General features: G+C 35.4%; 1 protein-coding gene across 6 annotated transcripts in view; it reads right to left on the reverse strand.

The window, feature by feature from the left end:
- The window catches only part of LOC101889182 (CD2 antigen cytoplasmic tail-binding protein 2 homolog), a 115,397-nt gene that overhangs the window by 70,965 nt on the left and 16,956 nt on the right, over positions 1 to 27,476 (reverse strand). Inside the window, exon 3 of one of the 6 annotated variants that reach the window (XM_059129961.1) lies at positions 2,467 to 3,381. The exons of the other annotated variants lie outside the window; for them this stretch is intronic. Coding sequence (XP_058985944.1) covers positions 3,355 to 3,381 — 27 coding nt within the window. The 3' untranslated portion in view covers positions 2,467 to 3,354. Of the gene's footprint in view, positions 1 to 2,466; positions 3,382 to 27,476 lie in introns of those variants that run through there. 6 annotated transcript variants of the gene reach the window in all.

Genomic DNA, 27,476 nt, shown 5'->3' on the forward strand with positions numbered 1-27,476 from the left:
CGAAAATCCTGGGGCATTGAATATATTTATTTGAATTTATTTATTTATTTTTTTTTTTTTTTTAATTTGCCCCGGGGTCTTTTTTGTTTGGTCTTGCTCCTATGGCGTATTTTGTAATTTTTGCCTTTTGGGTCCCTTTTTTATTTATTTTTTTTTTTAATTCTGGTTTTATGGCTTTTTTATTCTTGCACTATAGCTTTTTCATATAATTTATTCACTTCGATTTTTTCTTAAATGCCCTACGGTCTTACATTTAAAATATCTCAGCGGACTTTTTGGTAGCAGTTCTCCTCCTTTTTGAAGAACAGCTACTTCTTTCTAGGTTATTTTGAGTTTCTTACCACTGGTGGGAGATAACTCAAACCAATTTTATTTTAGGTCGTCGATTCTTTATTTTCCGAAGGACCAATGTAAGATGAGAAAAGATTCTAATCTCTCTCTTCGATTGTCAACTCTATTCCCTATTCGGCTCGACCGGAGCAATGTTTAGTGAGAAAGTAATACAACCGAATGGTTTGGCTGTTGATTAAATTCTAGTTTTTATTTAAAAATTTGTTTCTTAAGTACTACAGAAACTAATATAACTTAACCTAATCGCAGCCACACACTTATTCTTATCTATTCTTATATTGAATGGAGAACATTGCAGGGCTGCTTGACATTTCATTCAAGTGGTCTTGTACATCTACTGAGTGCATCGATATCTGTGCGTGTGTTATAATCATTATTATCTTACACATTATCGTATGCGTCAGCGCACACGATCACCGAATTGTTCACATGTGGTATTTTATGGCTGCTAGGAAATATATAATTTTAGAATATTGTTGTTGCAAAATGGTCAGGCTTAATCCCTTTATTGGTGTTTTTATAAAAACAACGTTTGTTTATTAGTGGAGAACGATGGTAATGTTTACCAGGGGGTAAGGCAAGAAATACCTAGGTTTCGGAAAGAGCCACCAATCCTCATCAGTTCCCTTGTTTTTGTCTGGGATATTCTCCCCAGAAGTTATTTTAAAAAATAACTTCTATCACAAAAACATTTTTTACCCAAGTGACGATATCGTAAGTTCAATAGAAGAGGAACCAAATCTTACAACCGCACTTATAAACATTTACATCTTTCTCCACCTGTTATGCTTTCGTTCAACCTGAACGAAGTAGCATAACCATGTAAGTTGGTGATGTCAGTTACAACAAAAGCCCCTTCGTCGACCGTGCCTTGTCTATTAATAGAACAGTGTTTGGCTTGTTTGTTCGGGATAATATAATATTTTGTTGTTGCAAAATTGTCAGGCTTAATCCCTTTATAGTTGTTTTCATTTTGCAACAACAAAATACTATGGTATCCCGAACAAACAAGCCAAACACTGTTCTATTTTAGAATATTTATTGTTTATTGCTAGATTTTCCAAGCGCTTCGACCACACTTAAAAGTATGTACAAAGTATTTTGTACAGTTACTAAAAAATAAGGTTCATGAAAATTATATATGATAGCAAAGGTCAAGCGTGCAGGAAACTGCAATTTTGAAGTTGAGTGGCATTTCTGTTGCAATTAGAGAATTCGAGGCATCAACATACTTTCCCGTAATAATCGTATCTTCAATCAAATTGTTGTGTAGTTTTTTACTATTAGCCTAATACCATTACAAAGGCATTGTGGGTCAATGCTTCTTAATAAAATCATATCTCAATCTGAACCGAGTTGAGTAAAATTTAACAAAACTTTATTTTACACCAAATCCCGTCACACCTTCCATATTTCATTGAAATTGGAGGTACGTACCATGTTTGGTACATCAAATATGTGAAATCGGCCAGGATATATATGGGAGCTGTATCCAAATCTTAACCGATTTCTAATTAACTTGACCAATTTATTATTGTAACCAAATTCCGTAAAACATTCTGAATGTCATTGAAATCGAACATGCATATCGCGTTTGGTACATAACATACATGTGATCGACCGAAAAATATACCCAAACCTCAACCAATTTCAATATAATTTTGCAAATTTATTTTTGTACCAAACTTAGTCCCTCATGCCAAATTTCATCGGAATCGGACATACGTATCGTGTTTGGTGCCTCAAATATGTGAAATTGGCCGAAAATATATATGGGAGCTATATCCAGTTCCGAACTGATTTCAATATAAATTGAAAAACTTATTTTTGCTTCAAATTCCGGCATGCTTTCCAAATTTGGAGACTGTATCTGTAATCTGTCAATAGATATGTGCATATAAAATCTAAATATTTGGGAGGTACCTCCGATTCTGATACTATATCTCCAGTTCCAAGTGGAATTTAAAACGTTTATATAGCCTATGTTACTATCAGGCGATGTTATAGTCTACTTGGGAAATCTGTGCAGCGGTTTTCGAGTCCATAAGTTACAAACAAACAAACATTTTCCTCTTTTATAGATATAGAATAAGATACATAACATTATTTAGTAAATAAATGTGGAAACTATATATATATTTATTTTTGAAAAGTTAATGCTTTCGAACATCTTCTGTTTAACATCTTGAAACTATTCTGCGACTTCTGACTATACTTCGTATTTGGAGTTCTGACTGACTTTCTTCAGGATTTTGCATGGAAGTGATTGTTAATTTTTGTTGTAGTATCAGGTGATTGTTATGTCGTAGCCGTTAATGATTATTGTCTTAATTGGGAATGCCCGTCAGGATTTATCGATAACATGTTGCGATGTTTAATGCGATAAATATGTCGCCTGAAGTTTCTACTTCTGCTTGTATAATGTCTGGTATCCATTTCTTCCCCTTTCCCTAATTTCTGTGGCATACCGCATCACTGATTTAAAATTTATTATAGTGTGTTGATCTTTAAAATTTTTGTTTTGATGAATAGAATAATTGCGTCCAAATACTTCTTCTGGTCTATTTCAGCTGGAAATTTTCCTTCGGATATTGGCATAAATCGGTATGTTGATAAAAATTTAAGTACGGCATCTTTAACGGACATGTTGTCAATATTTTCTTGTACTGACGTTTTGAAAGTTTTAACTAATCGTTCAGCATAACCGTTAGACGCAGGTGAAATGTAATATTTATGTTATATCTGAGTCGATATTGTTCACCAAATATATTTTCGAGCAGGTTGATTCATTTAATAATGTCCCAATGTCATGTAACATTTTTAAACTCTTCACTCGCAACGATTAAGGTATGATGACACGGATGATGTTTGTTTCTAGACAAAGTAGATTATTGTGGATCGTTATATTATTTCTTTCTTCTTAAGCTTCAAAATGCTCATCTGAACCCATTTGAAGACGTCATCTGCATTGCCATGATCAGAAGATTTTCGATTGAGTGAACCCTACATGGACAGTCTATAATTTATTTGCTGTAACAAGGAAAATAATTAAAATTCAAAAAAATTGAAATTTATGCGATAGTAATTGGCCAATAGTATTTACTGCTTTGTTTTGCCAGTTAATGCACAATTTATAGTTACACATATAAAAATGCCGTCTCGATTAAACTGCAATGTTTGCAATGAGCATATTGCACAACCTAAATACAAAATGGGATGTACTGGTTGTGTGAAATTTTTCAGTTCAGTGATTTCCTGGATTTTCGTAGGATTGATTGGCGGGGTGTGGAATATTATTTTGCAATTTTGATTTTAGTCCTCTGAATCCTACGAGTGATGTTGACCAACAGTTGGCTTTGTTTAATTTGTTGTTTCCGTTGAATCCCACGTTCTTTCATTTTTGGCAAATGTTTCTTTGGACTAAACAGACTAAGAAGGAGGTTATGGTTAGTTACCAAAATAAACTTACGACAAAATAAACGTTTGACACCGATAACTTTTGCAAAAGCTCTTTTCAATTTAGCTGTAATTTTCCTGATGTCTCTGTAAGGTTTTTAAAGCAAATGCAATAGTTCTTTCTAATCCATCTGGGTAAATATGAGAAATAACAGTCCCTATGCCAGGTTGTGATGCATCAGTTGCTAAAACGAATGGTAAATTATCTTGAAAATGCGGGAGCTGTGTAACATTTACCTTTAATTAACGAGGTGGTGGTAAATTCACATTCAAATTCTCTCTTTTACCTCGATGAATAAAAGTTTTTTTTAAATGGAAAAAGCTGTTTTTACTTATTGTAATTTAAAATATGCAATCTTATACTTATAAAACTAATAATTATCAAAAAATGTTTTTAAACCAATTTTTTTATCGGAAAATAAAAATCAGAATTATAAAAATAAAACAATGATGTTTTCCATTAACCATAATTCAAAATAAAGTTATTAAGAACAAAGTTTTTTGTTTTGTAAAATTTAGAGGGGTAAAATTTACTACTAGGTTATAAAATATTTCACCTGGCCAGTTAAAGGTTTACTTTGTGAGCTTTTAGTTGTGCTTGCTCTTTTCCCCATGTGCTTGCTCTTTTCCCCATCGGAATTTAAAATTCTTTCTACGCAGTATATTAATTGTTGATGCAATTTTTTAACATTTTTTACAAAATTAAACAATCGCATTTCTCCTTCGTGCAATGCAATAAAATTTCAAATACTTTCAAGACACTGGAGATGTGTTCCATAGTTGGTACTAATATAATTATATCGTCCAAATAATTTGCATAGAATTCTTTACCGTGAAATAGTTGTTCGATATGTTTCTGGAAAATAGCTGTTGAACTTGCGATTTCGTTGGTAAGCGTTGATACTGGAAGATTGCAAGTGACGTATAAATTAGCATAATTTCTTTCGACGAATCCAACTCCATGTGAAGATATGCATGATTTAGATCTATCTTTTAAAAGTATTTCCTGTCACGAATCGCATGAAATAAACGTTTACGTGTTGGTAGAGGATTCTGTTCGATATCAATTTACTAATTGACATCAACTTCGAAGTCACCACAAACACGAATTGAGTTGTTTGACATTTTGGCTAGCACTACTGGGGATGCCTGATCAGTAAATTTTACTGGTTTTATAACTTTTTGATCAAAAAGAGGTTGAATTTCTTTTTTAAGTGTGGCATACGTGAGAAGGAATTGGTCGGCTTCTAAAAAAATTAGTTAAGCATCACTCTTTAGACGAATATTATTTTAAAATTTGTCACCGTACCTCGCTTATTGTCTACTTCCAAAACAGAATCAATGTTAGAAATGGGTCGTATTTATGGCTCAATAAGAAAGGTTGCTCAATAGGAAAAAATGTAACTCTGCATTTTGTGTGTGTGTGTGTGTGTGTGTGTGTGTGTATTTTTTTGAATAAAAAATACAATAATTTGAAATTATCTCAAATTCGGTTGCAAAATTAATTCATATTTTCGACGATAATCGACAACTCAGTGTACAATTTTGGAATAAATCTGTATTGTCCTACTATTTTACATTCAATCTTGTGGAATAATCCCGAATTTTATTCTTGTTTCGCGAGTTTTTCCCAATATAAATAAACAATGTCAACTGTGGCATATCTAAAAGTCTATTTGACACTATAAGACTCCAGCACAGAGTTGAATTTTTCTAGTTTCTTTTTAAGTTGAGCAACCTATCTTATTAAGCCATGCTATTTTTCCACATTTCATTCTGTGTATAGTGCACTTAGCACTGATATAACTTTTTTGGCAAAACCGTATAACAACGTTACCTAAAATTCGACGTATTTCACCACAAAAGTAAAACACATGCATTAATATTAAAGTTAAAGTTGAACATTTTCAACATTAACAATTGAATCATTTTTTTTTTTGGTTTGAAAATAGAAATAAAAAATGCATAAAAAGTAATTGAAAAATATTACGATTGGATGCATTTAAAAGAGTATCAATTATTACAACATTTTTATTTGAAAGATTTTAGGATATGGGCCTGGCGTATTTGGGTAATAAGGCATACAAAACATTTTACCATAGTGGAGAAGTTGAATAAATGTATACGCTACGTCGAAATGTCTCAGTAACGTCTATATTGTTTTTTCTACATTGTTTATTATTAAAGGTTCTGTGTGTCCATTTATTCGTGCTTTTGATAGATTGCTCATTTACACTCTCCTCTTTTGTGAGAATTAAAATAGCCCGAACGTGATTTGTATTTGTTTTTATTTTTTTTAACTCACTTCTATTTTTTCACTACATTCACTCTAAACGTCTTTTTGTTTCGTATTTCTTTCATAGATTTTGCCGCCACCGCTTTTGTTGTTGCTTCAAACCTTTCTGCAAGTACCAAAACATAATGAAGGGTTGGTTTTTATTTTTGCAACTCGGTTGATCGAACTGCATCGTGTGGCGTGTTCACAATGATGTGATCATGCATGCAAACTTGCATGGTCCGGCTAAACGGACGCTTTGTAGGGCTCTTCTTCACCCATATATTTAATATTATCAGCAATTGTTTCAATTTTAGCAGCTGAATGCCTGCTACCGAATATGACGATACTTGTACAATTCATCACCAATGGACGTTGAAAATCCACTGCAACAGAACCATTCACTACCAGAAAATCCCAACCCAACGGCGGCCGGTTCTATGTACCGGATTGACTCGGAAGAACAAATGTTCGACAAGGGCCCACCAACCCAGCAAATACATGTTCGTGTTCGTCCATTTTTCTGATGTGGGAGCAACATTACCCGGAATGTTTGCTCCGTATTCGCTTCGTCCGAGCCGTGATCGAGACCAAACCCGGAGCATGGTTCTCTTTGTCGTAATCGTATCCACCACAGATCGGTCTGGTGAGATGCAACGGATGCATGGAGTGGGTGCAATTCCGGAATTGCTTCAGCTTATACCGGATACAGGAGTATAGCTATAGGGGCTACATTGCTTCCTGCTGCGCCAATGTAGACCCCAGTGAGTTTTCATTTTCGTCGCCTCTCCCGTAAACTCTACAACAGCAAGTCGTGCAGCAGTTGATACCACACATTGATGTTCATGTTCCGGACAATGTATCGTTTCTTCAGTTCAACTGTGAGGGTCTCCGAGGTAAGATCAACGAAATCGTAAGCTTTATGAGTCGGAAGAACATGAAGGTCGCAGCGATCCAGGAAACGAAGCTGAGTACCACTTGCAGGTTTTATGGATATAACGTGAAGGTGGATAATTAGCGTTCCTATTGCACCACTCTGTCCAGTACAGACCTATCTCGCCTGAGCTTGACTCAGGTGGCAGATAGGTGTTTCCGGGACATCATCAAAACTGTAGCCGCTTGCTATATACCTGCTGGTAGAATACTTGAAATAAGACCAAATTTCCCAGCAGAGGTAGCAGGATTAGTAAATGAGTGAGAAGAGCTTCGCCGTACTAACCCTAATAATCCCATAGTCAGGGAACTTACTCTGGAAGTTTAGAGGTTAGTCGGTGAGCATAAGCAGAAAATGTGGCTAGAACATCTGAAGCATTGCAACATCAGTACCGAATCGATTAAATTGTGGGCAGCGGTTAAGTCGCTCTCGAACCATGGGAAAAAGGGTGATCGGACATCTGTCTCTTTTAACCGCGTAGACGTGGCAGATCCGAAGAGGTGCGCGTGTTATTTCAACAGACAATTTATAGAGCGCCGTGTACGATCTCTTCCAGCCTTTTAGGTACCACCACAATTTACTTTGTAAGATTTCGCACATGTCATCAGAAGCGCAAAGTCATCCAAAGCACCTGGTCCTGACGGAATCTCTATGGTGATGTTGAAGCAACTGGATAAACCAGGAGTCGAGTATCTCACCCAACACCTCAACCTGTCGTCAGCCACCCTTATAGTTCCAGATGCCAGGGTGGTCCCGCTACTGAAGCCAGGCAAGGATGCCAGCAACAGTGATTCATACAGGCCGATATCACTTTTGTCACCAGTAGCAAATACGCTTGAGGCTTTACTCCTCCTCACCATAAGAGAATGTTTCCCAGTAGCTAATCATCAAAACTAATTCCGAAAATTACATAGCGCAACAGCTTTACACGCCATTTCCACACATGTCAGCAGAGGACTTATCCACAATAGGCCGTGTGAGAGAACAGTTATGGTGTCACTTGATTTATCAAAAGCTTTTGATACAGCCAATCATGCCACACTGTTCGAGGACGGAAACGTTAGATAGTAAACTAGATGTGTGGATGTCAGTCGTACGCGGAATTCAGAAACAAGAAGTCGAGCTTCCGTAGAAGGAAACAGGGAGTTCCCCAAGGTGAGTGATATCTCCGGAACTGTTTAACCTCTACCTTTCTGACATTCCACGCCCTCCAGACAGCAGAGAGATTATAACGTACGCAGATGATTGTACACTCGTGCTGTCCGGACCCATCATAGATGACATATGCGATCGGTTAAATTATTACATAGTTGATCTAACCACCTTTTCCACTGCGAGGAACATGAAGATATCCGCCACTAAATCGACGGCCACATTTTTCAACACATGGACTGCGGAGATGATGGATGTGCAGGTCGATGGTGTTGTTATTCCGAACACCAACTACTCCAAGGTCTTAGAAGTCACATTTGATAGCATCTTCAAGTCGTCCGCGCATACCACAGCAATCTGCGATAAGATTAAAAGTAGGAACAAGGTTCTCAGGTCTCTGGCCAGCAGCACTTGGAGAGATGATAAGGAAACATTGTTGATCCTTTACAACGCGATAGGCCGGTCTGTGGTAAACTATGCGGCTGCGGTGTGGTCCGCCAACGTTGTTGCTACGCAATGGAAAAATATTCAGTCCTGCCTGAATTCCGGGCATCTAAGGAAAGACCGTAATGATATATAGACAGAGGTACAGAGGTATAAGACAGAGCCTCGAGATCAACAGGCCTATCAAGCGGGATTTAATAGCATTCACTCTAACGCGGTCTCAGAAGTTATGGGAAGATATAGAGTGAATACTGTACTAGGAGAACATCCTCCTCCCATCGCAGTTAAAGAGCGAGAGCTGAAACTCTCACCTTAACGTTTGCTGATGATACTTCTTTCATTAGCATACACAAGGATCCTAGGATAGCGTCGAAAAAACTACAAAAATGGAGAATATCGGTAAATGCTAACACGTGCATACACGTTACTTTTGCTCTAAGAGGTGAACTTTGCCCCACAATAAAAATCTTGAATTCTAAAGTTCCACAAAAAGATAATGTAAAATATCTCGGAATGCACTTGGACCGAAGATTTACATGGAAGCAACACATCGATGCAAAAATCACAAAAATTTAATTAAAAAAGGCCAATCTTGAGTGGTTAATTGGTATACGTTCTCAATTAAATTAGAATATATATATATATATATATATAGCATTCACGGAATAACTTTTTAGAATTGAATTCATTCACGAGGCAAGAACTCTCTTTAACTGTACTGTGTGTAATAACTACTACATACAACTATAGCTAGCCATCACCAATTGTATCGAGAGCATATTTTTGCGATCGTATTAAATATTCTTGTTGTTATAATTAGGGCATTCACATCAGTGTCAACACCTTATTCCAACTATTAATCTTTATTTTGTAGTATGGTATTATTAATAAAGTATTTCCTGCTAACTACTCTACCTTTAAGAGGTGCGTGTCCCAACCACGATGTAGCTTTCAACAACTCGTTGCATCTTTTTAGAAGCACGTCTTGTTTTTAAATATTGGAAAAGGATGATGACGCCACAGAACGATAGACTGACGGTCAATGCAATGGCAAAAACATCTTTAGAGAACCATCCGATGTTACGTCATCCTAAGCTCTTTAATGATTCGCAGGTTTTGTTCATTCATACGGTGCAACATAGGCAGCCTAACACTTCGTTATGGCCAATGATGTCCAGAAAAGATGAAAATGCTATTTCTAGTTTTTTCATTATCATTCCCTTGTGGTTACATAATTGGTGCAATTTATGGTAGCTGTACTTTTTTTTTTTTTTGATTGTAATCACGTCCTCGTCCACAAATGTTAAAGGTTTCAAATGACTAGGTTGGGTGTGACATTCGGCAGAACCTCCTGAATGAATTGCACGCGCACAAGTATCATGCTTCATTACTCTGCAGAATGTTACTTGGTTGGTCTTTGCACAATTGTTGACTGCTATGACCGTATCGTCGCATTCGGCAACGGTGTTATCTTTCAACTGCAATAGAGTGTTGTTGTAGCTTACAGGAAATATTATTACCTCTTGGCAGCTGGACTCTACTCTAGGATATTCTATGAGTACATAAATCATACTATCTGACTGTAAAATCTTTATATTAGAAAATTCCATTAGGTTAACAATAGATATTTCTTTGAGGTTTTTAACAAAAATAGACTTCAAATCAAATAATCAAAAATTGACGGATTTATAATATTAGTTTTATCCAATGTGATAGTTAACAGTAAATTCTGAATTTCTGTTATAACTATTCTATTTCTAGCCAAGAGTACATCGTATAAATGAGACTTGTCCGGCATGTTCTTCTTAGTTTCTTTTATGATTTTGTTAACCGCGTCTGTAAGCCGATTTATTTGTTTTTGAGTTTCGATACTAACAAAGACTTGCCTATTGATTCTATAAGTTGCGACTCCGACATCTTAAGCTTTTAAAGTCTGCTGCGTCCGGAGTTCCTGCCACAACTTTCAATGCTGTTCCTAGAAAATCTAAACTTCTGCCTAATCTATGGTGTAGTTTTAATGTGGACAGTAAATTTCGAGCGTGTTCTATGTCAACCTTGAGTAGTTTTCTCATATGCGACTGAGGAAATAACTCCGTCATCTTGTCAGTATCATCTATCATCATGTTACGTCAAGAATTGCACGAGATGCAAATAGTTGGATAATGGCAAATTTGGAAAATTTGTCAATGCTGTGTTATTCCCTGGAATTGTTTCAAATTCGGTATTTGAAGTTCGCAATGGATACTACAGCCTATGACAGGATATTGTCTGCGCAGGTCCAGGTCTTCGTACAGCCCCATACAACGGTAACTCCAGATATTCGGTATTTTGATGATTTTAGCGACATTATTCACCGGAATTGTTTCAAATTTTGTATTTGAAGTTCATAATAGATACTACAGCACAAGACAGAAAATTGTCCGTGCAGGTCTACGTCTTCGAAGAGCCCCCATATAACGGTACCTTCCGATACTCGGTATTTTAATGATTTTAGCGACATTATTCACCGGAATTATTTCAAATTTCCTTATTTGAAGTTTGTAATGGATTCTACAGCTTAAGACAAAAAAATTGTCTGTGCAGGTCCACATCGTCGCATAGCTCTCAAAAAAAGGTTTCTCCCGATATTCGTTATTTTGATTATTTTAGCTACATTATTGCCGATTTTTTTTAAGTTTCGCATTTGAATATTGAAATATGTAATATGTCGTCATATAGATCCTAATATAACAGCTATTTTCAATACTTTTAAGATTTTAACAGAATTGTTAACGGTTTTTATTGTTTTTGAGAATAGCCAAATTCGTTTCAAATGGTGGAGGGTATTCAAAGTTCAGCCCGGTCGAACTTACAGCTTTTTTACTTGTTTATTCGTAGAAAAGATGTCGGTATGTAAAATTTCACCCGAGTAACTTGGTATTGGCGTTTCACCCAATTCCTGTTTCTTAGGGTGCCTATCGTACTTTGCCTTCGAGTAACTCTACAGTTCCTAAAAGTTCACATATATTGGTGAATTGGATTATATAACGAGTTTTGGTACCAAACATTATAAAACTATTTCGACTCCTCTAGAATTATCTGATTCCCAAAGTAGTTAATAGGTTTTTCGGTTGACTCTATTGTGTAAGACAAAGATTTTTCACTATGATGGTGGCTGCATTTGATTATAAATCGTCTTGCAACGTGGATACATTTTGTCTGAAAAGAGCATCAGCTACGTAATTCTCTTTCCTTGGTTTATAATGAATTTTTGCGTTGTGCTCTTCTATGAATGCCTTTCTTTTCGGAGACTGCAAATGTCAAAGGTTGATGGTCAACAAAAATATTCAACTCTTTAGTGCCATACAAGTACGGTTGAAGTTTACGTAGGGCCCAAACAATAGCTAATATTTCCCTTGCATTGGTGGCATATGCAATTCGTTGCCTTTCAATGTTCCCGAGATCATAGTTATTGGTCTACTTTCTTGAGTCAAGACCGCTCCGATTACACTATCGGACGCGTCTGTGGTTAAATCGAAAGGTTTTTTGAAGTCCGGAATGAATTAATATTTTCTTTGAAATATATTTACTGACTGTACCGTTCTCTCCTATTAATATATTTTTCAAAGGTTTTGCTATCGAAGCTTAATCTTTAATAAATATTCTGTAGTAGTTGGCAAGGCCAAGAAAGGACCTTAGAGCATACAATGTATTTGGTTCGGGAAACTCTTGTATTGACTTTACCTTTTCTGCGTCTGTTTTTGCTCCTCCTCTGGCTACAATGAATCCTAAATATTCTAGACTCTCTTTAAAGAATTTGGGTTTCTCCCATGCGACTCTCATATTGGCGTCTAGCAATTTTCGTCGTCGTACATGGTCTGTTTCATTGTCCGAGAATATTATTACGTCGTCAACGTAGACATAACATATTTTCCCAATTTCTTCGCGCAATACACCATCGATTGTTCTCTGGAATATACTTCCTGCATTTTTCAAGCTAAAAGGCAACCTAAAAATTCGTATTTCCTGCCATTTACATTTTTTCACGAACCTGTTCCGCTAAATAGATCTAGTGATATCCAGACTTTAAATCCAGAGTAGTGAAATATTTTGCCTTCACTAAATTAGCAAGGATCATTGGGATGATTGGCATTGGATAGCGATCGGGTATTGTGTGTTCATTTAGTTTCCTAAAATCAATGACCAGGCGCTTTTTTTCTTGTGATCTTTATCCTTTTTTGTCAACGACCCATGCAGGGTCGTCTTAAGTCTCTTCAGTATCATCCTCTTAAACTGATCCCGTATTATTTCGGGGACTTGTATATCGTCTATATGTGTAAAATTTACGTTGTTACAGAGGTGGTACTGCAATGCACTATGGGTAAAAAGCATGATTTTTTGGCATAAAGTCATTTTTTTTTTGGTTTCATATTTTGAAATTTAACTGATTTCCTAAATGTAGATACCCATATTAGAAAAAAAATGTTTAATATCAATACGGGTGGCAACCCTTTTTTGCTGGCGAGCTTTTAAAGTCAGCTGTTTGAAAGTCACATTGTTTTGGTACAACTGGCGGTAAAGATCAGCTAAGTTCAAGTGCTTCTGATTTGACAAAATTGAAAAAAATAAAATGTGTAATTATGGAAAATGTTAGTGCAGGTATGTACAATTAAGACGAGGTGCCCTTTTTGTCATAATTGTCTGTTGTTGTAATACTGTGAATTGTTTCGTTTATGTATAGCTTTATATAAAATCTATAAATTGTAGTTGTGTTCCGTGGAGTGTAACTTGTGAATGGCAAAGAATTGCAAAAAGATATAAATGCCAAGTTATTAACAAAAGTGTGTTAATTAATGAGTAACTAGCCTTTTTTGTTCTATTTTGTGCCAACACGTGTTTTGCAGATAAACATGTGTTTGTCCATGCAGCGCTTATTGAAATTTGGAGAAGCAACAATCGCTCAGAAGATGCACTTGTGAAATATGTGTTACAGAATATCAATAATATCAGTTTAAATGAAGACCAAATGCGTTTGATATCAAAACAAGTGAAAGATTTTGTTAATTATATAAAAAAGCATTTGCCAAAGTGCATCCGTAAACTAGAGCGATTTAAAACTAAACATTCAAAATGTTCAAAAGTATAATTATTGTAATAAATGAGCAGTATGTTTCTCCAAATCATTATAGCCGATCGGCCAGATCGGCTATATAGCAGCTACATGAAATAGTGCCCCAAATCATATGAAAATTCGTACGTCATCTTGGGGGCATAAAAATGAATACAAATTTCAATTCAATAGCTTCATAAAAAAAAGTTGGGTCAAATCGGCCAGATCGGCTATATAGCAGCTATATGAAATAGTGTCCCAAATCATATGAAAATTGGTAGATCATCTTGGGAGAATAAAAAATGTATACCAAACAAATTTCACTTCAACAGTTTCATAAATAAAAAAGTTGGGTCAAATAGGCCAGACCGGCTATATAGCAGCTACATAAGAAATAGTGCCCCAAATCATATGAAAATTCGTAAGTCATCTTGGGGGGGCTTAAAAAATGAATACAAACCAAATTTCACTTCAATAGCTTCATAAACAAAAAAGTTGGGTCAAATCGGCTATATAGCAACTATATGAAATAGTTCCCAAAATCATATGAAAATTCGTAGGTCATCTTGGGGGCATAAAAAATGAATACAAACCAAATTTCACTTCAATAGCTTCATAAACAAAAAAGTTGGGTCAAATCGGCCAAATCGGCTATATAGCAGCTATATGAAATAGTGCCCCAAATCATATGAAAATTGGTAGGTCATCTTGGAAGCATAAAAAATGCATACAAACCAAATTTCAATTCAATAGCTTTGAAATTAGAGTTTATGCCAAAATAAACGTAAAAAAACCCATAGTGCAATGGTTCAAACTCCAGAGTATGCGATGTTGTTATCACTTAAATTTAATGTTCACCCGACTGTGTTAGCAGATTATGATAGCATCAAACGTATTTACTGAATCCAAAAAAAATCCCAAACATTTTAATAAGAGATTTCTCTTTTATTTTACTTGAACCATGTATTGAGTCCACTGTAAAAGGGGTATTGACAGGTGTTACGTTTTTTGAGTCCATTTATGGGTCTCACGTAATTTTTTTTGCGCCCCAGTATCAATTAATATTTTTAATGTTCTATCAGCCAACTGTCGTTTGATGAACGGCAGTTGAGAACATTCCCTAAAAAATTCAATGAGTCGTTTTCAAAGGTAGATTCATTGTCATCATCAGTATCTTCAACCGTTGATAAGTTTCCTGTTGTTGACTAACTTCCTGACTGATATTGTTTACCCGTTGACATCTTTGTCCTGTCATACGTTCTGAGGTATTCTGTCTGTTTTGGGCAGGAAAAATTCCAGAATGTTGAGGTTTACTGAAGTTTGTTGATTATGTAAATTTAGATGAAGATGGATCGACATAATCAGCTTTTCCAACAAAGTGAGGATTTTTTTTCTTCTTTTCCCTGTCTTGTATGCCATCGGTTACTTCCGGACGTCTGATTTTTATCTTCAAGGGCTTTGGCGTATGAAGCAGCAAATTTGCTTCTTTCGATACTTGCCTCCGCTTCTTGGGCTAGGACTATTGCTGTTGGTAAATCCTTGAGCTGTGCAGGGAATACAACGGATTTCAGTGGGTTTTTGAGGCCTAAAATAAATGCATGTAAGGCGTCACTTCTTACTTCTGAGTTGAGTAAGATGACCCCTTCTGTTTCATTTGTCATAATGATCTTGTTTGTGACAAGTGTAAGTTTTTTTCGACCTCGTCATAGTACTCCATCAAGCTTAAATTTCCTTGTCTAACCATTTCAAGTCCCTGTCTTCGTGTTCGCAATATCGGCATATGTGCAGTCTAACCTAGCTATTTATAGCTTGAGAGTTGAGCACCGTGTTATGTGATACGAGTACGAGCTCTAGCCTTTCCCCTAATTTTATTCCTAACAATTAACACCGCTTGATAGTAAGCTTCGTTGCCATCATGTGACTTAAAAATTCCATATGTGTCTACAGCTGATTGCCTCCACGAACATATTCGTCCTGAGTTCTATCGAACTCTGGAACAGATTTTATGATGTCTAAACCTACATCGCATTTTATAGCTAGATTGATTGTAATTTTTTCATGTCTTGACATTTGGAACATCTACCCTCATGTTAGAAAGTTCTTGACTAAGCGCATCAAATTTGATTTGAAATTCTCCCTGCATGCAGACCTCCTGTTCACGCAGGGTATTGTTTACTACACCTTGCACAAAGTCTTGTAGCGTCCATAACATGTATATTTCGGTTAATTTCTTGAGGACAATATCCTAAAGTGTCACTGCCTTCACTCTTGTTTAATTTCTCTGAATTCTTCGCCCCAACCCATCAGTTTTAACTGATGGTTTTCTACACCGTATTTGTAGTCAAATTCAATGCTAATTGCCACAATATACTTTAAAATTTTTAACAACTTACATACACATATGAAGTCTTTTTTATTGAAAAATTCACTCACATGGTATTCTTTATATTTTTTTAGAAAATTGTTGATTGGATTGATTGATTAATTGGTGATACACTCCTTTAGCTTGCAGGTCCAGTGGATACTATTGGTGTTGTGCGATAATTATTTGATAACGTCAGTTACCGGATTTTCCTTTTACATTGGCCTTTTAACTCAATGAATAAACAACATTCACGGTATTACTTTTTAGAATTGAAATAATTTATTGTTATCAAATAATTATCGCACAACACCAATAGTATCCACTGGGCCTGCAAGCTAAAGGAGTGTATCACCAATTAATCAATCAATCCAATCAACAATTTTCTATATATATATATACACCAGTCAAATTATCTGATGAGACGTCATATTTTTGGGAAATTATATTGGATCAATGTCTTTGTTAAATAAAATTCAAAAGGAGAAATCGCATTTAAATTTTTCTTTTTTCTTGATCATGGATTTACACATAGAGTCCTTAATAAAGCTAAGTCTTTAAAATACTGGCTTAAGGAATTCGATTGTTTAAAATATGATTACGTACTCCGAAGCCCTTTCTATAAAAATATTACAAAATAGAATCAATTCAGGTTTAATTTCTAGTGCACTGAGAAGTTTATAAACTTCTCCCATCATCTGAGAATCACCTTAAGCTTTTCGATCATCCCACACTGGGGAAAAGGGGCCTGGTCGGCGTGTGCGGAAAAGTGTGGCAATGGGAACAATTATCCACATTTAGTAAAGGAGACCGATCACATTTATGTGGAATAAATTTTTAGAGATAAATGGCTCAGAAGCATCAATCGATATTTACTCTAGCTAACACAACATAATTGTCATTTTTCGTGGGGAAGTTCATACACTTCCTTAAAGTTCCTTTAGTGCCTGATATATTTGGTTTGTAAGACCAACCAAGTAATTTGGATATCAAAGTGAAGCAAAGGGCGGCAAACCACTAAAACTATACATTTCAAAAATAGATTCTCGGATCGATCCGCGAAGACCGAACTACTTAAGCTCCATATGTTATCGAACATAGATTTTATTAATCATTCCGGTTTATAGTGGGGGAGAATGTTCAAAAAGTACATATTTTTATTCCTTTAATGATAACCAATAAAGATGACTCGAGTCAGCATAAAACTACCCGCTTTATTGTTTATTGTATTCAGGTCAATAACCCAAATAAAGGAATATCTCGATTAGTTGCACAATGCAGGGGTTATTGGCATTGTTTGCAGTATTGAGGAATTTTCCCCAAAAAGGGGATATTTTTTCAAATTGGGGACGAAAAATTCAAGTTGGGGACTTAAGGATTTAGTGGGGATCTTTTTAGAAAATTGCGGAAATTGTGAGGATTTTTTTTTTGTAAAAAAAAATTCTAACTACCTTACATATTTTGATATTCACATTTATGTTACACATGCGTAACGCATCAATAAAATACATTCCCCACTAACGAGACAAAGTTGTTATAATTTATACCAGATATAAGAAATGGATTTGCTATAGTTATCTCTTCCCATACTCCGTTTTTGCTATAACACATACACATTACGATTTGAAAAAAGAGTCTCCGTTGCAGTGATGTCAAAAAAGGTATATTTGTAGAACAGTTACATTGATATTTGCATTGAAGGTGCTAAAAGTTGCATGATTGTTTTACATAGAAGGTGCCAACCAGCAATGCATGTATAGAACGAGTTTCTTCAGTTATGAACTCAGTGAAAACCAAACTTAGAAATAAAACGCAGTATGATTTGTTGGAAGCTCTTTGGAGAATAAAAACTCAATTTTCAAATAATTCCATTTGCAGCAAATTTTGAGCCTACCAATAAAATGTTAAAGCTTTTTAATTATAAGAATTTATATAAACCAAATGAGACTGAATATGATGACAATTTGGAATTTGAAGTTTTTGACGCAACTTTAAAAACTGTAGTCCATGAAATTAAAATGTTCCATTTATTTGTTATTTTCTATTTTTTTGTTATTTTACATGTATATTATGCAAGATAAACAAGTCTATGAATTGAATTCTATGTACAAAAATATTTGTATACCCTCAGCTATATGGCTACAGAGGGTATATATCATTTGATAGGTCAAAACGTGCCTAGTCGAAAAAACGGTTTTAGACAATAGGGCTCTTTGGACCAAATCCATTTCAGGACATTTGGAGTCGATCTAGCGATCATCCAAACTTGGTACATCGTAATATTTTTGTCAAACTTAGATCGAGTTCGGAGATGGGCAAAATCGGTCCACTCCATCAAGCACCTCCGCCACAAAGGGTCAAAATTATTACAACTCTTATAAATTGTGATGTGAGAGTCCGATTGTCTTCAAATTTCACACATCCCAATAATTTTATTAACCAAAGGTCTGGTGTTAAGATGGAATATATAGGTCAACTCCTTCAGGTACCTCCCCCACAAAAGATCGAAATTTTGAAGTTCATAAAAAGCGAAATTAACATCCGATTTCATTCCAAGCTTGGTACATCTAAAAAATTTCAATCAACACAAGATCTGTTATGAAGATATATATGATATATATCTGCGAACCCCTTCTGGTACAATTTTCAATACTTTTATCTGTCATACCTTGCGATTCTTTACAACTTGTTATATCTGAATATTTCTCTCAACCAGAACCCTGAGATAAATATGGAATTTATTATTTCGCATAAATTTTTATACGCATTAGATGAAGTATTAAAATGGAATACTTCGGCTGACTATATTTGGTACCTCAAGCACATTTCAACATTCTCTAAAATTTATTATATATTTCAAATAAAGTGAAGGAAGAAGCCAATATAGTCCAAACCGGGCACGTCGCAATATTTATATCATATGTATTAACCTACTCCATAGAAGGTCGACAATTTGAATAGTCATAACAGAAGTCAAAATATATTTAAATAATCAAACCCTTGCTGAGGGTATACATCTGTCGGCAAAATCGACTGATATTTTCTAACTGGTTTCAAATAAATTTACTCTGTTCGTTTTTTGTTAAATGCTTGGGGATTTTTTTGAGGAAATTGAATCAAAATTGAGGTGATTTGGGGAAAACGTTTTGTGATTTTGGGGACGAGAGACAGAAAAATACTGGCAACACTGGTTATTGGGTAGGTTTGCAATTAAATTGCATAAAAAACATCGATTAAATAAATAAGTATGTCAACCCTGCTCGCATGCAAGTGTTTTTTTCTGTCTGTCGTCAAACACAATCAAATAATAAAAACAATCAACAATTCAAATAATAACAAGTAAAACAACATTAAGTTCGGCCGGACCAAACTTTTAATACCCTCCACCTTAGGGTAAAGGAAACATTAGAAGAAATGTGGCAAAAACCATCAAAATACCGAATATCTGGAGGTAACTTTATATGGGGGCTATACCAAAACGTGGACCTATACATGCCATGTTTTGACACACGCACAGGGACCCGTTTTGACCTACAAATACCAATTTTCAAACAAATCAGTGAAAAAAATGTAGCATAAATCATCAAAATACCGAATATCGGGAGGTACCGTTATATTGGGACTATACCAGAACGTGGACCGATATATCTCATTTTCAATACCAACCATCCTAGACACAATACAAATTGCTCTGCTAAATGTTGGCGCTCTACGTCAAATAATGTGGGCTGTATCGTGATTTCAACAGACAGACGGGTAGGCAGACAGACGGACATCGTTAAATTTTATGCTGATTATGAATAAATATACTTTATGGGGTCACGATGAATATTTAAGGATGTTACAAACGGAATGACAAAGTTAATATAACCTCCTGTCCAAGGTGGAGGGTATAATAATCGTTCGTAGTTATGTTCTTACGAGTGTTAACTGTTATTCTTCGGTCTTTTCTGTCTTGTTATTTACAACGTAGTGTTATTTTCTTTGTTTATGACCGGCTGATTCCCTTTTGCTGTTCTGTACGTATAAAATTGGATTTCATTAGCATACTCTTAAGCCTTAGCATAAGCCTGAACATTTGAAATGTGCAGCTCTTAATGACCGCCATTTTGATGTACTTACTTTACGTTGGGCTTTAGATTGTATGGCCTTGAAAACTAACTTTATAGACATTTCAAGTGCTGTGAAGAAGTGTTTCGACAAAGCATTTTTGAAGCCTCACAATTTTAAAGAGAAGTTTAATCATTTTAAACTCTTAGATGGGTCTCCGAAACGAAAGAAAGTCTTTGTACCTGGTGTTTATTCGATCCGTTTAAACTCATCAGCTGTGGCTCAGCCATACAATACTGTCATATGTTTTGTCTCGGACATCCCACCCTCTTTTGATTATGAAATTATGAAAAATGCTTCAGAAAATCCTGGGGTCGAAATTCAATCTTCTAAAATCGTACCTATAGCTCCTCAATTCTTAGTGCCCGCTATTGTTGCTAGCAGTGCAATTGCTTACTTCTACGGACAACTCTAATATCAAACGTTATCTTCTATACCTTCTGCGGAACCGTTGAAGGTAACTTCTGTTACTGCATGATGAAATTTGATTAAGCCTCCATCGATTAAAGAAACAAAATCTGTTCCGGCAGATAAAGATAAGACGTGTATTAATAATCAATCTGTTTCAGCAGATACTTCCGGTGTTAATGAAAATAATTTAAAAATGGAATATCTATGCCTTCCGGCATTAATGAAAAGTCTGTTTTTGCAGACATTTATAATCAACTTATTGCTGTTGCGCCGCGTAAGACTATATTCATGTCCCGATTACATCCTGATACCAAATTTGATAACATTCGATCTTACCTAAAAACCAAATTGCCGAATATACCTGATAATGACATAAACATTTTTTAATTTAATACGTACCAATACCGTGATATTACATCTTTTAAAATCGTTACTCCTGCAAAATATATTTAAGTCACTAGGTAATAGAACGTTCCGGCTTGAAGGATTGTTATTATGTAAAAGAATTTACATTAGGGAACGAACAAATTATCTTAAATTCCTGGTTGATAAACTATACTAACTAAACCCTTATCTTTTTCTCTAACGTGAGAGGTCTTAATACTAAATTTAGAAGTATTTATTTGACTGTGATTTAAAAATTTGATCTTCACAGAGACATGGCTAAAACCTGAGATTTTATCTGATCAGTATCAAGTTTACAGAAATGATATGTTTAATAAAATTGGTGGAGGGGTTTTCATTGCCGTTCATAATTCCATTGCCTCAGAACGTATATTGGATACAGAATACCCTAAAATTGAATTTGTGTTAAATTAAAATATCTAAATTATAGTATTGTTATAACTTGCTCTTATATTGCTTCAAATTCAGATATTGATATTTATCTTAAGCATTCAGCGTTAATAAGAGGTTTCATTATTCATTCCTCAAGCTCTGAAATTATTTGTCTTGGGAGATTTTTGATTTATTTGCCCCAGAAAAAAATATTATAGATTATGTACCAGTCTCTTCTGCAGAACTGCATGCTGATATGTCATATTTTTGGTAAATCTTATGGGATCAATATCTTTATCAAATAAATTCTGTCTATAAAGCAAATCCCAAAATATTGGATTGCAAATCCCAAAATATTGATTGATTTTTTTTTTCAACTGTGACATCCTCTTTTTGTAGGAGACCCCCTTCTCAGAGCTATCCTACTCTTATTGTAACCATTGAACTTAGTAGTATTCAGACATTACACACCTCATTTCAGTCTTAATCGCGTAAGGTAAACTTTGGCAAGATTAACGTAGATCTGCTGCGTTCTACATTATCGGCTCATTTCTTAATTTATTTATAATTTGTAACACAGAACCCTTTTTGGCCAAAAATAGCATTACATAGTAACATTACCAAATAGAATATATCTTAACAACTATAATAATACAAATATTTATTATACCCTTACACCATGCTATGGAGGGTATATAAACTTTGTCATTCCGATCGTAACTCCTCCAAATACTCATGTCAGACCCAACAAAGTATATATATTCTTGATCAGCGTAAAATTCTAAGTCGATTTAGCTATGTCCGTTTGTCTGTCTGTCCGTCTCTCTGTTGTAATCGCGTTATCTTTCGAACGAATTGAGATAGAAGGCTAAAATTTTGCACACATGTTTTTTTTCCCAGTAGGCAGGTTAAGTTCGTATAGGTCCACGTTTTCATATAGCCCCCATATAACGGTACCTCTAGTTATTCGGTATTTTGATGATTTTAGCTACATTATAAACAATTTTTTTCTAAGTTTCGCATTTGAATATTGCAATAGCTTATGACAAAAGATGCCTATGCAGGCCCACTTCGTAGTATAGACCCTAATATAACGGCCACATTCCGTATTTTTAAGATTTTAACAGACTTTTTAACGGATTTTTTTTTTGAAAATTGCCAAATTTGTTCCAAATGATGGAGGGTATTTGAGGCTCGGCCCGGCCCGCAGGTCCAGAGGTAAAAAGTTCCAGATCAAACTACGAATGTTGGAAAATTGAAACCAGTTGAGTAAAGTCAGCGCAAAGTTCCATAAACTCTGGCATGAACAGAGTCAATACGTGGTACAAAATTAAGCTAAGCACTTGTGCTGATCTAAGAAATGTACCATAGTTTATCTAATGAAAATGTTTATTACCATCTCATTAGACGCAAATCGAATTTCTTTTGAATTGTTACGACTCCAATGGAGTATTGAATTGAGACACACATTTATATTATTTTCTAAAACAGTCTCACATCCCTTATCAGCACTAAACAGTAAGATAGTATCGTCGGCAAATACGAATGCATCACATGAGTTTTGACCCAAACCAAAGAGAAATCGTTAATATAAAGTATAAATAAGAGTGGCCTTAAAACCGAGCCCTGTGGTACACCAGAAGTCAGGCTTGCAACACCATATATTATACCATTTGTACAAAATACTTTGTACATACTTTTGAGTGCGGTTGAGGAGCTGGGAAAATCTAGCAATAAACAATAAATATTGTAAAATTACATATTTCCCAGCTGCCATATAACACCACATGTGAACAATCCAGTGATCTTGTGCGCTGACGCGTACGATAGTGTGAGATAATAAACACATCCTGTGACGCACAGATATCGATGCGCTCAGTAGATACCCAAGACCACTTGAATGAAATGACAAGCAGCATTGCATTCAACATTAGAAGAATAAGAATAATTGTGTGGCTGCGATTAGGTTAAGTTAGATTAGTTTCAGTAGTATTAAAGAAACATATTTTTAAATGAAAAACCAGAATTGAATAAATAGCCAGATATTCGGTTGGTTTTCATTTCTCATCACCGAATAGAGAATAGAGTTGACAATCGAAGATGGAGATTGGACTCTTTTCTCATTTGCATTGGTCCTTCGAGCAGGATAGAGAATTAAATTGCACCCTAACGAAGCGGTCGCGTTTCTTTTCTCACTTTATATTGCTCCAGTCGAGCCGAAAACGGAATAGAGTTGACAATCGAAGAAGAGATTGGACTTTATTCTCATTTACTAAAAACATTGATCCTCCGAGCAGGATCCAGAAAGGAGCTGACAATAGAAGAGGGAGATTGGACTCATTTCTCATCTAAACATTGGTCCTTCGAGAAATAAAGAATCAACGACCTAAAATAACATTGGGAAAAAAGTCATAGAAGCAAATTAAAAAAAAAAAAAAAAAAAAAAAAAAAAAACATTTACACAACAAAAAGAAAAACGAAAAGAGTACATCAAAACTCCCAACGAAAAAGGAACAAATTAAAAAAGCAAAGGCAACGTTAAAAAACGGATTATTAAAAAATAAAAGAAACTAGCAAAAAAATAAAAGAAACAAGCAAAAAAATTAAACAAACAAGAAAAAAGCAAAGAAATATAAAAAAGCAAAATATGATGCAAAAAATTAAAAAGGAGTGCCAAAAACAAGACCTACAAGAAGGGGAGCTTGAGCTTCAGAAAGCAGACAATACATTAGAGCCAGGAGACATTGTGCTCGAAAATCCTGAGGCATTGAATATACCCGATTATTATATGATAGCAATGGAGCAACAGTTTCGGGCGTTCCAGGAGAAGATGCTGCAGCAGCAGGAGTAAATGTAAATGGAGAAAGAAATGAAGCAGATGTTCCTATTGCTACAACCCAGCAAAAATAAAAATAAATACAAATAACAAGAGGAAAGGCAAGTCGTCAAAGCTAAGAAAGATGACTTGTCCAAACAACTGTCAAGTGTAAGAGAGGGCATATTTTGGGAACTTTTTTTCTTCTTCTTTTTATCCAGGTGGAGCTCATCATGTTTTGCATAGTCAACATGCTGATTTACGCGTTCAACCCACTCGACTTCGAAAACACATTTTACCGTTTTTCAAAAATTTCACTTGATTATTCCCGAATTTTCCGATGTTACGAAAGTACGTGATGACACATTCTACTATTATGAAACAATTATCAACTGACAAATATCCTACAGTTTTTATTATTTTTAACGTTTTAGAATTGAGTGACTTCAATATTCTCACTCAAACCCCTGAAACGATATGGACGACATCTGCTGATTCCATTTCGGTGAGAACATTTCATTGTCTATATCTTCATTTGTCTATGCATAATTATACAATTGTTAACAGAACAACAAAAAGCTATGGCGCAACAAACGCAACTGCTATAGCATACTCACCACAAACATCAAATCCATCCAAAGCACCAGCACAATCAATGACAGCATTTGTATACGAGCCAGAGAGCGTTCTGATATTTCAAGCATGGTGCATCAGGTTTGTGCATGTTGAACACGACAAAGTGGCCTTGTTATGAGGAAAAATGTCAAACAAAATACACAAAAGTTTTGCCAACTATGTTTTACCAGCAAAACCTGAGGACATGACTCTAGAGAAACTCAAGAAACTCTTCGGTAAAACAGAAACTCTAGTCTCACAAGGATACAAATGTCTACAGCTAGCAAAAGGCGATAGCAAAGATTTCAGAGAATACGCAAACAGAGTAAACTTAAAAAGCAAAATGAAAGAATTAAAAATCGATCAACTTAAATGTCTCATTTTTGCGTTAGGACTCAAGTCAGCAAAAGACATAAGACATCGCTTACTTAAGGTACTAGATGATGAAATCACTACAATGCTCCTAGATCAACTAGTAGACGAAACACAACGAATTCTCGATCTCAAATCAGACAACAACCTCATTGAACATCAATCAAACATCGTCTGTTCATTCAACAAGCATGCAAAAGATTTCAAGAGGCACAAAATTCCCAAATCACCTTGCTGGTACTGCGGAGACCTTTACTACGACAAATTTTACTTATTTATTTTGGCAGACTATTAGCAAATATGGAATCAAACCTGATTCAATCAAAATAGCAGCCGTTCCAAATCTTAAAACACTAGATAACGTCTCGGAAGTAAGATAATTATTAAGCTCTATTAATCATAACGGGAAATTTGTAAACAACGGAATTCCAATTTACACAGCGAATCGTTTACAACAATGGGCTCTTATATTACTTGCTTACAACTTCGAAATCAAATACACGAACACAAAAGACTTTGGTCACGCTGATGTGTTATCAAGATTACTCAACAATCACGAAAAACCACCAGATGACTTTATAGTGGCTTCAATATCATTCGAAGAAAACATACGTGACGATGTAAATAAAACTATGTCAGTCCTCCCAGTATCATTTAAAATGATCATCGATGCAACTACGAAAGACTCGGATTTTCAAACGATCATTAATTACATTCAAACAGAATGGCCAGAAAGTAACAAAAATGTTAACCTATCAGTTATTCAATTTTTCAACCGCAAGCAAAATCTTTCAACGTTTGATGGCTGCATTCTTTTCAATAATCGTGTTGTAATTCCTGAATCATATCAGAAAAAAATCTTACAACAACTCCATAGAGGACACTTATCGGCAGAACACAGCAAAGCTATTACCAGAAGTTATGCGTATTGGCCAAACATCGACAAACAAATTTAAGAATTTGTTCGGAAATGAAAAAGTTGTCAACATGGGGCAACAAGTCCTGTAAATACAAATCTCTGCCCATGGCGTGTAGTTACCCTCTTGAAAGAGTGCATGTAGACTATGCGGGTCCAGAAAAAGGTAAATATTATCTTCTTATCATCGGCTCGTATTCAAAATACCCTGTTATTTACGAGAAAACAACGACAACCACATATGCAACATTAAAAATGTTAAGCGAATATTGTGCACTCTTCGGGAATCCTGAACAATTGGTCTCAGACAACGGAACATAGTTCTGTTCAGAACAATTTGAGAAGTGGTGCAGCAAAAAAGGCGTTAAGCACACTAGGACTGTTCGTTTCCATCCAAGTTCAAATGGACAAGCCGAGCGTGCATTAAAGAAGCTCTTAAACGTGCATTAAAGAAGCTCTAAGTCTAAAGATCCTAATCATTTGCCTATGCAGGGAACTTCAAAGGAAAAAAGTTACTGGACAACAGGCGAAATTATTGAGCGCAAAGGTCAAGTCATTTACAACACTCTAATTGACGTTAGGGATAGAAAAATTCTAGTACGAGCGCATACAGATCAACTTCGATATAGAGAATCAGAAGAGTCAAACAGCCAAGAACGACAAAACCTAGCATTGGAAATACTACTCGAAGAATTCGAAATCACTTCACCAAAACAACAAGGCCACTTTGCAACTCTAACAGGCTCACCCAACTGGACACCTCAAATGATAACAAGTCGCAGACAACCAGTCGAACCTTTTTCAAGATCACCCTTTTCATCTTAAGGAGGGAGATGTTGGGGCAACCAACATTAACAATATGGCACCTTATCTTGAAACATCCAATACTTCAACACGCATATAATAGGACGCAGTGCAACCGCCATTTTCATTCGGTCAGTCAATCGAGTCTAACTCGCTACATCCATACAAATTAGTAGCTGTAAACGCTCATCATCCAATAAATCATTGTACCTTTAGTATTAACAACCATTGTCTTTTATTCAAACAAAAAAAGTACATCAACGATAATGTGAGATAATAAAGGTTATGTATAGGTCAGATATCGATGCGCTCAGTAGATACACAAGACCACTTGAATGAATAGATAAGAATAATTGTGTGGCTGCGATTAGGTCAAGTTAGATTAGCTTCAGTTGAATTAAATTGACAGCCAAACCATTCGGTTGTGTTCTTTTCTCACTAAGCATTGCTCCAGTCGAGCCGAATAGGGAATAGAGTTGACAATCCAAGAGGGAGATTGGACTCTATTCTCATATACACATTCAAGTCAACAGATTGAAACCCATGATTTATTTAATCCATAATCAGTTTACACGCTGTATTGAAAAAGTTAA

The sequence above is a fragment of the Musca domestica genome, unplaced genomic scaffold (genome assembly GCF_030504385.1).
Source record: "Musca domestica strain aabys unplaced genomic scaffold, Musca_domestica.polishedcontigs.V.1.1 11, whole genome shotgun sequence".
NCBI classification, from domain to species: domain Eukaryota; kingdom Metazoa; phylum Arthropoda; class Insecta; order Diptera; family Muscidae; genus Musca; species Musca domestica.